Raw genomic sequence first — 16,240 nt, 5'->3', positions numbered from 1 at the left:
GCACAACACGTTTTCTTTTGACACCTGTGGAAGACATTTTGCATAGAAGTTAGACGGTACGGGCATTCGAAGAGTAGATCATACTGTATAAGGGTAAAGGTTTATATAAAAAACAAGCTGTAGAAAAAATTCGTCCTAATATAATGTAGAGTACTTCATATTTTTTTCTGCAGAAAAAAAAAAGGAGTGAGAAAGAGAGACAGTCGGATAATCCACCGGTCGGTTAATAGGGTGACGGAAAATCGGGGCTCTACTGTATAGTGTAATGTGGAATCAAAGAGTGTGTGTGTTCTGAAATTGAGTTGTGTGTTGAGAATTTCATTTGGATGTGTTTTCGTGTATCTGTATATTTCGTATTGCTCTAGTGTCTTTGGTTCCTGGCGTTTTGGTTGGATGTGTAGAATTTCCATGTCTGACAGTAAAATTTAACACGAGAAAGACATATAATATATATTCCGAAGTGATATAGTGTTAAAAGTTATGTAATCAAGATATATAAACTTTTTTGTTTGAATAAATCAAAGAATAATCCCCTGAAGTTAATGACATTACTTACACTTCGCTCTATATATAAAAATGTTCATCACTTTTCATACTACATTCTTTAATCTATATTTTATTTTGGTTCTAACATGTCTGTTAAATGTGGACGGGTCCTCGGCTACAACCTGTGTCTAGGTACAACAGGTTCCCCTATGTTTTTATAGCTGAAGAATAGAATTGCGAAAATTACATTAGTTTGTTATCTTACAGTGAAAGAAAATGCTCTGAAAGTCACAGAAAGATATATCGATTGTCCTCTGATCAATGGATTACAACCACAACCTTAAAAAAAAACGTAGCATGGAGAGAGATCTAAACCAAGCTCATCAGGTTGATCAGGAAAAGAGGGCCATTTATGAACCTTGTATTCCCTACCTTAGTGCCAAGTATAACATCCCTCTCTTCAATTGGTCAGTGACAGGTTTATTTTTTTGGTTCTCGGAGTTCTTTACCAAAATTTACATATAATTTTTTAAAACAATTATCAATATCATCTTTTGAAATTCAAAAAAACATCTCGCAAATTCTTAAAGATTCCCTGCAGATTATACAGTTTCATTTATACCACTCAGAAGGCCTTAATTAAGGATATGCTAATTTTAAATAAAATCTTTTATTTATAAGTATAATTTTATAGTCATCTTCTAAGATTTTATTTTATAATTGATAATTAGTGGTGCTTAATTGTTACATTTTATTTTTATAACAATATTCATATTTAATTGATTATATTTGTTTGCTGTTACTTTCCGGATCCTTGTGGTCATCCTTAATTAAGGCCGGACGAGTTATTTCTCTCTCTCTCTCTCTAAGGTAGTTTTGTGTTTTACTAAGACTATACTTGAGCTGTGAGAAACCAACGTATGAGAGAATAATGTGGCATTCAGTAAATGAAGAGAGTCGAATGAATTGTGTGTACTGTATTTCAGGATGAAGAGACTTTAGAATGAAGTCTTTAAAGGCACATAGAAGATACAGAAGCTGTTAGTTGGACGAAACTATACAGCAATAAGCAAAATAATAGAAAGAATATAGTTGCATGTTTTTCTTCTGTTTCACTGTTGCGTAGCGATAGTAAGATCTCATGTTTTTTATTGGCTGATTGTGTTTTGTTCGCGCTTGTACTGGCTTGGCCGTCCCGTTGAGCCGTGCCGTGCCGAGCTGTGTTTTAAACAGTAGCACACATACGGGGAGCGCTTCCACGAGAACCGAATCCGCCCGTCGTTAGTTGCGATAGGACTTACTTCGCATAGAGACCTGCGTGTGTTGTGTGTGGACACTTCCGCATCTGTAGCCACGTAAATACAGAACGACTGTGTCTTTACTCATAATTTGCGCATTTAACATCGCATCTTCTTCGTTGTGCCAATGGTAAACGCCGGTGTTTAAAGAAAACTGCTTTAAGAGTAAAATATATACTGTGAACTGACGGGGAAAAAACGCTGAATAAACATTGTAAGGACTAGCAACCAATGACAGGCAATTTTTGTGTGAGAAAAGGTGTTTCAAAAGTGTTGTCGTTATCGTCTCTTAATAGGAAAATGTTTTTTCTGTGATGTCAGTTGTGGTAATAGTTTTTAGTCTGCATTTCACAATACCATCAAGAGATTTAAACTTACATCAAATCTATCAAAATATCTTATTTCTTTAATGTAAAATCTTTGTACTAGTGTGTTAAAGGTGCCAGTTTCTGCACATAATTGTATGTGCACTTTGTGTATACGTAATATAATTGTAGAATTTCATAATCGTTAATTTGAAACGTAGTATTTAGCCCTAAACAAGCTTTCTGTCCTGCTGGATATTGCATTTTCTCGTGACTCAGTGTCATTTTGTCGTCTGAACACTAATTGTTAATGTAAAGTTATTATAACCCTTTTTAATAGTGTTAGTTACAATCTTATTGCACTATTCGCACATGACATCGTAATCACAAGGACACCAAATACAGTAGTACCAACATAATATCTAGTGATATCCCCAGATTTTGTACCTAGCCAGTGTCCCCTTGAGGAATAACAAAAACGTGTGTCGACCTGCGCAGAAGAATTTTCGTGAATGTGTGACGTTTGTGGTGATTTTGTTCAGTAAAAGGAAAGTGTTTCATACATTGGTGGTACCGTGTGAGGATTTAAGAATAAATTTAAAAAAAACTACGCAAGGAATTAGAGATGGTGATTTCTGTATGGCGTCGCGGCGTCGTGTGACGTCACTTTATTATGAAGTCGAGTCGCCGTCATCATTACTATAACCCATACCAACTTATCGGAGCTGAACTACCCTCTGCTGCCTACTATCCTGTCCTGAGGCCGAGTTACTATTGGGTTCAGCCACAACTTGGAAGCTACTATCAGCAACAGATGCCTTACCTAGTGCCAGGTAAATGCTCCCCATAGCCTCGGTACTATTTTTGTACTCTAAGTAAATAAATTATACTTCCGTTAAGCACATTGGATTATTTCGACTTAAATTCGAGAATTTTTACTTCTAATTTTTTTTACACTTTACATGGACTTTGAAATACTATTGGAAATGATTTAATGGGAACTTAAATTTAATAATTTGTTTTATTGAGGTACATTTATTCTGTTTAAAACTGTTTTTATGATTCTATTCAGTTGGTATTTATTTTCGGCACTTAATCAAATTTTAACCAGCTTCTGAGACTACTGCTCAATCAAAACATACTTTTGAGATTCTTTGAACAATTAGAAATTCGTTTAGAAATAATTGGAACTCCACTGAGGCATTTGAAACATTCATTGATAGAATTTAACTGTGAGACTACCCATTTTTTCAGACTTTACTCCATCGGAACCCATTTTCGAACCTTATTTTATTGAAACGTGTTTTTAAGCCTTTACCGCTAAAGCTTTTGAAGCGCTTCAATTGGATCTTTTGAAGTTCTTATTTTACTATATATCATATTGGAACTCACTTTTTATACGTTTGCCGCTGAAACTTTCCAAGCGCTTCGAATGGATCTTTTGAAGTTCTTATTACATAGGCTAAACTTTTATCATTGGAACTCACTTTTTAGTTTTTACTCTATTCTAACTACTTTAAGGATAAATTATACTTCCGTTAAGCACATTGGATTATTTCGACTTAAATTCGAGAATTCTTACTTCTAATTTTTTTTACACTTGACATGGACTTAGAAATACTATTGGAAATGATTTAATGGGAACTTAAATTTGATACTTTGTTTTATTGAGGTACATTTATTCTGTTTAAAACTGTTTTTATGATTCTATTCAGTTGGTATTTATTTTCGTCACTTAATCAAATTTTAACCAACTTCTGATGCTGCTGCACAATGAAAACCTACTTTTGAGATTCTTTGAACAATTAGAAATTCGTTTAGAAATAATTGGAACTCCACTGAGATATTTGAAACATTCATTGACAGAATTTAACTCTGAGACTACCCATTTTTTTCAGATCTTACTCCATCGCAAGCCATTTTCGAACCTTATTTTATTGAAACGTGTTTTTAGGCCTTTACCGCTAAAGCTTTTGAAGCGCTTCAATTGGATCTTTTGAAGTTTTTATTTCACAAAAATATATCATATTGGAAATCACCTTTTATACCTTTGACGCTGAAACTTTCCAAGCGCTTCGAATGGATCTTTTGAAGTTTTTATTTCACAAAAATATATCATATTGGAACTCACTTTTTATACCTTTGACGTTGAAAATTTTCCAAGCGCTTCGAAAGGATCTTTTGAAGTTTTTATTTCACAAAAATATATCATATTGGAACTCACTTTTTATACCTTTGACGCTGAAACTTTCCAAGCGCTTCGAATGGATCTTTTGAAGTTTTTATTTCACAAAAATATATCATATTGGAACTCACTTTTTATACCTTTGACGCTGAAACTTTCCAAGCGCTTCGAATGGATCTTTTGAAGTTTTTATTTTACAAAAGTATAGCATATTGGAAGTCACGTTTTATACCTTTGACGCTGAAACTTTCCAAGCGCTTCGAATGGATCTTTTAAAGTTCTTATACTCCATAGGCTAAGCCTTTATTGTTGGAACTCACTTTTTAGTTTTTCCTCTGTTCTAACTACTTTAAGGATATTTAATTGAAGCTTTTCAGTAAAATGCAACTGAAAGCTGGATACTTTTACATTTGGTTATATCTTGAGACTCTTTGAGCGTACCTTATTTTAGGGTACAATGCCGGTGTCCCCGGAGGAAAATGATAAATGCTACAAAAAATCCTTCCATCCAGAATAGTGGTAATAACCCCAAACTATCAGAGAGAACTTACACTATCTGTACTCCGTCTCTCCTCCTCTTAGAGTAGTCTAGTCATTCTTCTTTTTCTTCTTCTCCTTACTGCTGTTGGTCAAAGATTACACTGAAAATACTTACAGCTGCACTCTTTTTAGTCTTCCTGTTATTGTGTTTCTAGATCGTTTGGGCTAATAATATAAACCTATAAACTACAAACCATTGTTCTGAAGTGTTGTCATCTGGAGTTTTATTGAAATTAATTTTTTTCAAAGTAGTTCAGTTTGTTTTTCTTACACAATACTTCATTAATACCATATACTTTTCTTATCGTCTGTGAATAGTCATCCAAGTGTTTGAGTGGGTAGTAAATAACGAATTGCTATTATTCAAAACAAATGGGATAAAAAACAAGGTCACATAGTGTTATAACAACACTTCGTTATTAAAGTATTGCAGCGTGTTATTTCATAAACTGTATTCATCGTGTCCAATTTAACTGTAGCACATTGAAGATATTTTAGAAGATCATGTTCAGCAAAATTCAGATAAAAAGGCTGAGTACGCATTGTTGACTTAACGTTGACTATAAAATTTCATTGCATACACATTTTGAGACCTTAAAAATAATACTAACGTGTACTGTCGTTTAAGTGTTTAAATCAGAATGTTTTCATGACTTTACTCTGTCACATCTCTAACGGAAACACTTCTTGCATTCCTTGGGAACTTCATTTGAGTTTTTCTTTATTCTTCTTGGCCATGCACACCGGTGATCTCCCGTCAGATGGGTCAAAATGATACCGAGTTTCATTAAGTCAATACAGAACATAACAGTGTAAACGTAGTTTCATTGTCAATACAGAACATAACAGTGTAAACGTAGTTTCATTGTCAATACAGAACATAACATTGTAAACGTAGTTTCATTGTCAATACAGAACATAACAGTGTAAACGTAGTTTCATTAAGTCAATACAGAACATAACAGTGTAAACGTAGTTTCATTGTCAATACAGAACATAACAGTGTAAACGTAGTTTCATTGTCAATACAGAACATAACAGTGTGAACGTAGTTTCATTAAGTCAGTACAGAACATAACAGTATAAACGTAGTTTCATTGTCAATACAGAATATTGTAAACGTAGTTTCATTATGTCAGTACAGAACATAACAGTATAAACGTAGTTTCATTGTCAATACAGAACATTGTAAACGTAGTTTCATTATGTCAGTACAGAATATAACATTGTAAACGTAGTTTCATTGTCAATACAGAACATTGTATACGTAGTTTCATTATTAGGGAGCGGATTTTTATGTACTAAAAATATAAATATATTTATTTTTTATGTGTTAAAAAGTACGAAAATATTTGCTAAAAATAAAAAATATATATTTTTAAATATGACAAAAATACCTTACTTAGCTTGAAAAAAAAAATGTTACTAGGTATTCACCAACCACACTTGAGTGCTAGTAGTTGGTCGAGAATTGCAGTGAACAACAAAGGTCATTTCCAAATTCTCCATCACAAATGCATGCCGATTATCTCTGGACAACGACTTATACTGTGAAAACGATCTTTCCACATCACAGGACGTCAGACGTGCATATTTAAAGAGAGGAATGTCACAAACATATGCACCGTCAATTTCACCTACAGGCACACCCTCCAATACTTAGGCAACTTTACACATTTTTTTATATCCACTGTTTTTCCCAAACACATTCTGGAATTTGTCCCTTAGTACTTGTGCTTCTGAACCTGGTAGCGAGTCTAGTTTAATTTCCACGGCACGCACCTCCCTGTTTCAGACAACAGGTTTTTGGATGTTTCGAGTTTTTTATGGTATCACACAAAAAGCTTAGATTTGCTAATAGGAAAGCCAAATCGTTTTTTAAATAATCATCTTTCAGTATATCTTGAAGGATATCGATTGACGAAACCCGATAACAGGGAATCACAACAAGACGTATTGGTATTGCCTTATTTGATGGACATGAGCGAGAGGCGAGAGATTTGTTTAAATTAAATAATGTTCATACCCGAGCTCTTATCTGTTGTGTTTCACAAACAAAGCGTGGAATGAAATCATCTTCAGCAACAATAAACATTCCTAATTTATAGGTGTTGCAAGATCTTTCCTCCTTGTCCATGTTAATTTATTCTCTAATAATAACACTGATTTGCTGCCTAGCAGTTCTCAAAACATGAGGCGATACTATTACGAAAATGTATCACGGATACACCACACAGCGCTGAGAAACACGAAGCAACCAAGAATTCTTAAAAAAGATAACTTACTTCTGGGTGATATAATTTATATAGTTTTAAAATATTTAAAAGTTCTTGTAAAAAAATTATTTAAGTAAAAAAACTCCATGATTTATGTGTTTTATAATATATTTCCTGAAAATATGTATTTACATAATTTTTTTGTGAAAATAAGTTATGTGTTTTTATGTGAAATAAAATTCCGGTTTTAAACTTGAAACTTCATGTTCAGAATTTTTAACTTCGTTAATTGTGTTTTATCACACGCAAAAAGAATATTTAATTACATAGGAATCCGCTCCTTATTCATTATGTCAGTACAGGACATAGTATTGTAAACGTAGTCTCATTGTCAATACAGAACATAACATTGTAAACGTAGTTTCATTACATCAGTACAGAACATAACATTGTAAACATAGTTTCATTACATCAGTACAGAACATAACATTGTAAACATAGTTTCATTACATCAGTACAGAACATAACATTGTAAACGTAGTTTCATTGTCAATACAGAACATAACATTGTAAACATAGTTTCATTGTCAATACAGAACATAACATTGTAAACATAGTTTCATTGTCAATACAGAACATAACATTGTAAACATAGTTTCATTACGTCAGTAGAGAACATAACATTGTAAACGTACGTATGTACGAAACGTACAGTAAGTATGAAACGCGATATCCAAAATTGAAACACGTGACTGACTTGCTGTAACCTAGTTAAACTTCCATTACGTGAGCTATACACACAAAGAGTATCACATTGTAAACATCATACATCAATAATCTGCGCTGGATTGGTTCTCACGACCGCTGAGTATGTGTGTATAAAATGCTATAATGAGGAAATTAGAAGTGGAATACGAAGCAGGAACTCCTGAAATAAAGATTTTCCTGTAGAATATGATTAAACCACTGGCGTGCTCAGCAACTTTGTATCCGAGCAAGTCCTGTGCGACATGATGATGCAATATTGGGAAATAAATCCGCCACTGATGTGAGTTGTAGATGACTCACAGCACAGCCAACAAACTTCCCGGAGGGATAGACTACACACACACCCATAACGCTACGTCCGGACAAGTATACAATATCCGACGAAAGAGTGGAGACTCCACACGTACTACGGCGTATTGGAAACGTCATGATGAACTGCTGTCGTGAATGATGTCACTTCACAACATAACGTATATTTTTGATGTGACTTAGAAGGAGGAAGATGACGTGTGATTGAAATCTTGTAACATGATGGTCACGCCTTGTGTGATAGAGATCCAAGACCCCCATATTATTATGAGACCTTGTCCGTTTCGGAACTGTAAATTGAAACTTATTTTAGAAACTGCCGTTCGAGAACCCATTTGCCTTTCAAACTGTTTGAACGAAGTCCGCATTAAATGTTAAGACCTGCGTTTCTAAATGTACTTGACTCCCACCCCTTTCACTAATGTCCTTGCTAACGTCAGTCACACAAACTTACCTGCCGCTGTTGCTAGCAGTGAAATAAACAGTACAGAGTACAGTGTGTTTCAGAAATATGTTGCGTTTTCTATAGAAGAAAGAGCTTATATTATTGAAGTTTTAATTTTAATTTTATTGGGTTATTTTACGACGCTGTATCAACATCTAGGTTATTTAGCGTCTGAATGAAATGAAGGTGATAATGCCGGTGAAATGAGTCCGGGGTCCAGCACCGAAAGTTACCCAGCATTTGCTCATATTGGGTTGAGGGAAAACCCCGGAAAAAACCTCAACCAGGTAACTTGTCCCGACCGGGATTCGAACCCGGGCCACCTGGTTTCGCGGCCAGACGCGCTGACCGTTACTCCACAGGTGTGGACTGTATTATTGAAGTTTATTTTCACACAGGTATGGTGTGTAGCATAACTGAATTTATCTGTGTGTACTGAGCATAAGTGAAGATTAGAGCTACCGAAAGTACGGTACCCTGTATTATGGTACGGTACGTAACAGCATTATTTAAACGAGAGTTTTGTTTTATTGTTTGTAGGTATGAAGGACGATGATGGAAACTGGAATTACAATATAACCGAATGTGAACAACAGTTTTTTTCACAATTTCCTGATTATATCATTACGGAATATTTTCGTAGAAATGTCATTAATCTGGTAGATAAATTTAGAGCAACAGAGTGTACAGAAAGGAACAAAAGTGACAGAAGATGCTGTAGAAGATACTAGAGAAAGGATGCAGGGAAGTCCTAATAAGGCAGTCAAGAAGTTAGCTGTAGAAATTTGGGTTTCTTACGTAAGTGCTCACTAAATTCTCAGGAATAAATTAGGTTAGTAATATGCTGAATGAAGTAGACATTACATAATGAATACAACCGCCTGAAGAGTTGAGTTTGTGAAAAAAATTGCTATTACTCAACTGTGTTTTGATAAAATACCATAAAAGTAATGATCAAACTGAAAATCATAATACTGTATTTCCCTGTAACATAAATTGGATACACTACTTTTCTCTCCTCCTATAGCTAGTAAAATGATTTGTTTACATATTGCACTAGCAACTCCTAACTCCTGTAATGGAAGGGGGTAACAGTGTTTCCGAATATAGCCAGGTTAATGTTAAAAATATTGGTAAAAATAAAGTGATGTCCCTGTATATCTACGTACGGTACTGATTCCATTGCGTAAATGTCTTTCAATTTCACTAACTGTGACATTGTGTATTTGTTGAAATTGTTCTTTTGCGTCTTCATTTCTCATTCTATTTTTCCTTGTTGCACCTGTGAAGTATCTCATAAATTACATCCTCGCTACTTTGTATCTTTCAGACTCACAGCCCATGTTTCTGCGTCAATATTTCACATTTGACGTAGGTGATACATTATAAGGCGTTCTTTTAGTTTGACGCCCATGCTTTAGCGAAATATCTTTCAGCAGAATAGAATGCTTCGATATATCTGCAGTCTGCATTTCAATTTTTATATCTTTTTCTGAGTGTAAATGAGGACATATGCATATTACTTCGTCCTCTATGTATAACGTCACCGATCGTTGGCGCTTTCCCTTATTGTTATATTAGTTGAAGTATGAAATATATTGTACCAGAATTCAAATTTTAATATTTAATATTCTTTAAAGAGTATTGCTGGATCGGTATCATGGGCGGCAGTTGAGATGAAAAGAAAAAGAAATTGCCGGCAACATATAGTCAGGGCTGGGCAAAATACTGACATCCAAGTATTTCAAATACAAATACAAAATACTTTCGAAAATCCTTACAAATTAAAAAATATAAAATACAAATGTATTTCAAATCCTGCCCAGCCCTGCATATAGTAATAAAATTCAACTTCGACAATTGAAGAACAGTGATTGGCGAAGAGGAACTTAGAGGCCTGTCGGCCTTCTTTGGGCTAAACTCAAGCTGTCGCCTAAAGGGATATGTACAGACCTAGGGTTCCCCATACGTCAGCATTTTATGCGGATAAGTCATTTTTTTTTATAATAAAAACAACCGTCGCATACATTTTTTGGAAATCCTCTAATTTGTACACATTTTCTCATATTGAAGTATTATTTATTCATTTTTGTTTGGTTTGGTGTTCCTGTGAGAAACTTATGCCGTGTGTGTGATTATTAAACGAGTAAACAATATATTCATCCAAATACAGCCTTCATTTCGTTAACCGTAAATAGCAGTGAACTTATCAAGTAAGTTATTAAATTTCATGGATGCGATTTACCATAGATTCTGTGAAGAGACTTGTTTTAGTGAAATTTAATTTAAAACATTTTGTGCGAGATCGTGCGTATTTGCTTGTTTTCCGCACAGAACCAATACGCGGTAAGTGTGAAATACCACATTCAGTATTCCCAACGTAACACACATAACAATTTCCCTCTTCTTACCGCTTAAGCGCGACATTCATTTTACTGCTTTAGGCTTTTAACATATTATTTTTAGAGACGTTTAACATAGTCATAATTATAAATTGGAAACTTACCACTGCAATTTCACCTAAATTGCAATGTTAATTATTGTTTTTAAATATTTGCAAAAATTAAGTAAAGTCTACTACTCCACGAAACTTATTGCATTCCTGATACAAGTAACATTAAGGAAGCCGTGAAAAAATCAACAAGATTCCAGATGCGGATGTTATTACTGCAATATGTTATATAAATAATATTGTTAAAATATTAAAATGAAAAATAAATCATTACATAACCTTACCGTTTGTTTTAAGTTCGCATTTATAGACTGGGGGAAAAAAAAAGACAGACGTATATGACGGCCTGCTGGAGTATAGTAAACACAGAAAACATTTTATAGCAATAATGTTGAAGAATGATATCTTGGTTTTCCGAAGTTGCCGTCATTAAACAGAAACCAACATGGAGATTTCATTGCAACTAATTAGAAATTCGTCTTTCAGGTATGTAATAAACGATCTTCGCACAAAATAATGTACGATACACGAGTGGTATGTTTGTTTTCATGTTCTCGGAAATTAAAAAAGCTCAACTACGTTTCGCTTTTTCAATTTTTTCCTCGAACACTAAAACGTCAACATACTGCTCTTGTAACGTATATTACTATTACATGCAAACGTATGTTTGACTGTTTCTATAGTAACAAGGAATTGAAGAGCACAGGAGAAAAACTTGATAAGTCTAAAATTACCTATTTTCTGCTTTAGATGTCATGTAATAGCTCAGGTAGTGTAGATTTGTGTAGTTCAGAATAACAACTTCATTCGTTCAAAGAAATTTGAAGAATGATAACCCAGAGACAATAGAATGTAACTTAATGGGTCTTGAAACTTTTAACTTGCTCTCCTGTAAAAACTGTAAAACTTGGCTTATCATGTTTTTCCCCTGTACTCTTCATATTGTTAAAGATAATTAGGTCTAATGATAAATATGCAGAAACCGCAAAAGTGATATAGGTGACGAAGTTGGTACAAGGAGTTCGCTGGTGGGAGGAATGTGTCAGCATTTTCATATAGACCTAGAAACAAAATTTGGGCCACCATAATTTTCCAGGTTCCAGTTATACTGTGCATGATCAGTGGTTACTGGAAGTTGGAAAATTCAGTTGGCCCAAATTTTGTTTCTGGATCTGTATAAAAAAGTCAAATACAAAAAAGTATAATACATGAGGAATTGGTATTGTTATCTAAATGAAATTCAAGAACTTCGGTATGATTTGGTTTAACATATTGAAAGAATGCTTGAACCGAGAACACTAAAAGAGTATCCCAGGCATGTTCAGCGCGGGAAATTCTGTCTAGCCTTTAAGGGACACTGGGACTGTTTTGAAATTCTTACAATTTTAATCCCATTTCTTTCATTTATAACTGTCTGTTAGATGCACTAAGAATGATTTGTGCAAATTTTGAGCTCAGTCGAACTGCTAGTTCCGAAGTTAATTTATTTCAATTATGCAAATTAGTAATCTAATCAAAATGCTCCATGCGCATTACATCCAAATACAGCAAGTTCATAATTTTTTTCACACGGAGTCTGATTCGCGGGCAATATGTTAAGGTTGAGAAATTCATGATCTCTAAGCTAGTTCAGGCATAATGCATTTTTGAAAACCAGGCATTTATTAATTCACAATTTTTATTAACATGATAATTTTTATAGTTCTTAATTTCCAAGCTACTTAACGTCTCTGAACGTTAGATCTCCTGATATAGGCAATGCATGAACGCATACGAATATTTTCACTGAATTTGGTAAAACCTGCGTGCTCATTCAGCACTTTGAACATCATAAATGTAGTTTTGAGAAGAACGCAAATTTGTGAGAAGAGATACAATACTGACATATGGACCAGGCCTACATAAAAATCGCTACTGAACTCAAAGAATACATAGAGGTAAAACAAAATCGATTACTATCAACTTCCTAAGCGCCCAAAAAAATATTTTCGTACAAAAACTGTAATTGATTTTTTGACCATTTTTTGAAAAACTCGGACCTAGTGTCCGTTAAACGAAGTGCAACAGTAATATAGAATCTCGGAATCGCACGCAGGCACACGCTTAAAATATACGTTGCACCTCGCTTGAAGGTTAGAATTTCCCGCGCTGAACATGCCTGGAGTATTCCGACAAATTTTGCAAAATCACTGCTTCTGTTCACTGTAAATTTTATTTGCTTACATTCTTCGTAACTCGAACCAGAATCTCCGGAGAAAACTTGTCAACATTTCAGCTTGTTACTTTCACATTAGACGAATAATATTGTGAAGTAAAAGACTGATTTCTAGATTCTCGCATAAATACAGATGTCCAGTATCACAGATACACGTATCACGGGTCGCTATCATCGACAACAGGCGGCGAGCTTTGACGCTTTGAGGCCTTTAAGCTGTCCCACACCAATTACAACGGTCAAAATTTTACTGTATGCTGCAAGCAATTTCTTTTCAGCTCAGCTAGCGCCCATCACAGCGATATAGTGAGTTATTATAACATCTTGAACGAAGAGTGACTTTAGTGGACATTACAATAATTGAAGTAGGGACTAGCGTTCGTATACAGCAAACTACAAACATTGATCACATTCCTCATCTAATACAAGTAGAGATGGCCGATATTTCACAAACCGATATTTTGTCACAGGTATTTTTTTGTCACAGATAAACCTGTGACTGATGACGCGAAATATCTGTGACAAAATATCGCTATCGAAATCTGCTCCGTATTCAGTACTCTGCGACTGATATTTTCTCTTCTACGTCGTAGGTTTGCGCGTGTGCATGATACAATAACAGCAATCTGGCGGTAGTTTCTCCATCTTATTATAATGATGTAGTTATTACACGATTTAAATAATAACACCATTGGTTACCAGTACTTAATCTTGTGTAAAATCCTGTCTGAACAACTGTTTTGTTTTGTAATTATTTTCCAATGTTTTTCCGAATACTTATGTTTCATTAATTTTTATTCTATGACTCAATATTATAATGTTAATGCACGACTCAAAATAATTTATCCATTATATTATATACAATAAAAAGGATCAATTTTTAAAACGATTAGGGTAATCATATAACCTCAATTTCTCCATACCCAACTACATTTAAAAATGATCAACTGGTTCAATACCTATAATATAACCTCTTGGTACATGAGGTTAACTTTTGACATGTTACTGTTCAGTTAGGTAAGTATTTATTTGTTAATGGTACATGTACATAATTTCTTTGTTGGATTTTCCCATATAAATTACTGATGAGTGATGTGTATAGAGAAATCGTATTCGTATTTCACTGCTCTTCAATATTTCCTGCTAATTTTTATCGGTGTGACAAAATATCGGTATAATTCATGCTACGTATCGATATAAAATATCGGTGTGACAAAATCACCGATAAAAGTCACAGATATTTAACTGTCACAGTCACAGTTGTCACAGATACTTGAAAATATCGTTTAAGCTCATCTCTAAATACAAGTGATACCTTGCTCATTGCCGCAATAATTAATTCTGTTAGCGTATGCAGTGTTGCCAACTCAGAATTCTATTTACCGCTGCACAAGCTTAAAAAAAACCGCTAAACTCTAGTTGAAAAACTCCAGATTTTTCTTAACACATCACTTTCAAATTTGAAATACAAACTATATAGTTTTAGGAACTAGAGAATTTTATAAAAATGTAGACTAAATTATGGAAAGTATGTGTCACTTCGTAGGTTCTATGCTCTATGTAAAATCGTATGGACAATTAAATCTGAATATTTTGCTTTCAATATCACCTTACACCATTTAGGCCGAGCTTTCCAACTATCATCAGCAACTTCTTCCACTCAATCTTTCAACACATTAGCCTATGTCCCCCCCCCCCAACACATCTCTAACCTTTTGTACGTATGGAGTTTTTCGCGGCATATTTCTTCAAAATTGAATGAAGTAGATCAAGAATATACTGGGCACTTCGGAAACAATCACATTCACAATCAACACCAGTCGGTTCGAAATCTGATTTCACACTGAGCTGGAGACGTGCCTGCTAACAATGAGTCTGATTTTAAGTTTGTCTGTGTTACATAGACTACAATGCGGAATGATAATTTAAATAGGCCTATCGTAATATAAGTTATCATAAATGAAAATAACAATTCAGTTCATTATCTACTCTTTATGATTATATCAATTCATTTACAAAAACAATGCCCACATGATTAGACTAAAATTTTAACGAATGTGGCATACCTTATTTGTACAACAATGGATGAGGCAGGAAATGGAAATGGTTGTACCAAATCGAGTTAACTTAAAACGTTGATATTTTATACTTCCACAATGAAGAATTGTGATAATACCATATCAATCTCTAGTTTGTGATTAACTAATATTGTTGTCCGCAAGTACATATAGAAACAATTATAACATCTTTACAGAAGAAAAACTTAATAATATCGTCTCCCTCTGCCGGAATCACCAAAAAACGCCAAATAAATAGCTAGCCGCTGACGGTAAAATTCTGTAGCTGATCATAGTCCTGAAAACACCAGATTTAGCTACAAAACCGCTGACTTGGCAACACTGAGCGTATGCCTTTCATTATTTTATGATTTGAAATTTGAAAATACCGCCGAGCGTTTCTTTGCCGTGTTGCACCAATCACGTCGTTGTCGCCAATCAGATTCTGTTATTCTTTAGTGACAGCTGTTTTGAGTCCACGTAGTCATTCTATGTGGCAAGATTGTGTCTTGTTATTATTGGCGCTGTGTTTATATAATGTATTACAATTCTGTTGTTTAACAATGGAGGAGAGGAACGTGACAACGGCGCATAACTAGAAACTCCCACCCATCCCCGCGGGCGGTGTTAATTATTGAAATAAAACCCTCTTCTCTCTTACCGCCGGCGTTAACCTAGAAAACTGGAATAACAATAATACAAAGGAAGCCGCATTGATATCGAATGGCCGGGGCAACTTTATCAGTGTAACGCATGCGCAGTAGGTACCACCCACTTCCAATCTAACGTTCATTATCGCTCAGATATTATACCGCGAGGGAAGGCCTATCCTACTGAAAAAAAAATGGTTTCCAGGTGTGTCATCAGTTTGTGTTCAGCGATTCTCCTAAAATATTAGACGTTTTTTCGTCGTATTGAGTATGTACGGGTCAATTTATCCGAAAATAATGCACATTTTGAGTAA

The 16,240-nt window shown here is 34.5% G+C and overlaps 1 protein-coding gene across 13 annotated transcripts in view; it reads left to right on the top strand.

Annotated features, from left to right (window-relative positions):
- The window catches only part of LOC138700306 (CUGBP Elav-like family member 2), a 1,672,689-nt gene that overhangs the window by 1,206,138 nt on the left and 450,311 nt on the right, over positions 1–16,240 (top strand). Inside the window, exon 1 of one of the 13 annotated variants that reach the window (XM_069826851.1) lies at positions 1,745–2,922. The exons of the other annotated variants lie outside the window; for them this stretch is intronic. Coding sequence (XP_069682952.1) covers positions 2,763–2,922 — 160 coding nt within the window. The 5' untranslated portion in view covers positions 1,745–2,762. Of the gene's footprint in view, positions 1–1,744; positions 2,923–16,240 lie in introns of those variants that run through there. 13 annotated transcript variants of the gene reach the window in all.

Source organism: Periplaneta americana, chromosome 5 (assembly GCF_040183065.1).
Source record: "Periplaneta americana isolate PAMFEO1 chromosome 5, P.americana_PAMFEO1_priV1, whole genome shotgun sequence".
Classification (NCBI taxonomy): Eukaryota; Metazoa; Arthropoda; class Insecta; order Blattodea; family Blattidae; genus Periplaneta; species Periplaneta americana.
Note: the sequence above shows the minus strand (reverse complement) of the source record. Positions and strands in the feature narration are given on the sequence as shown.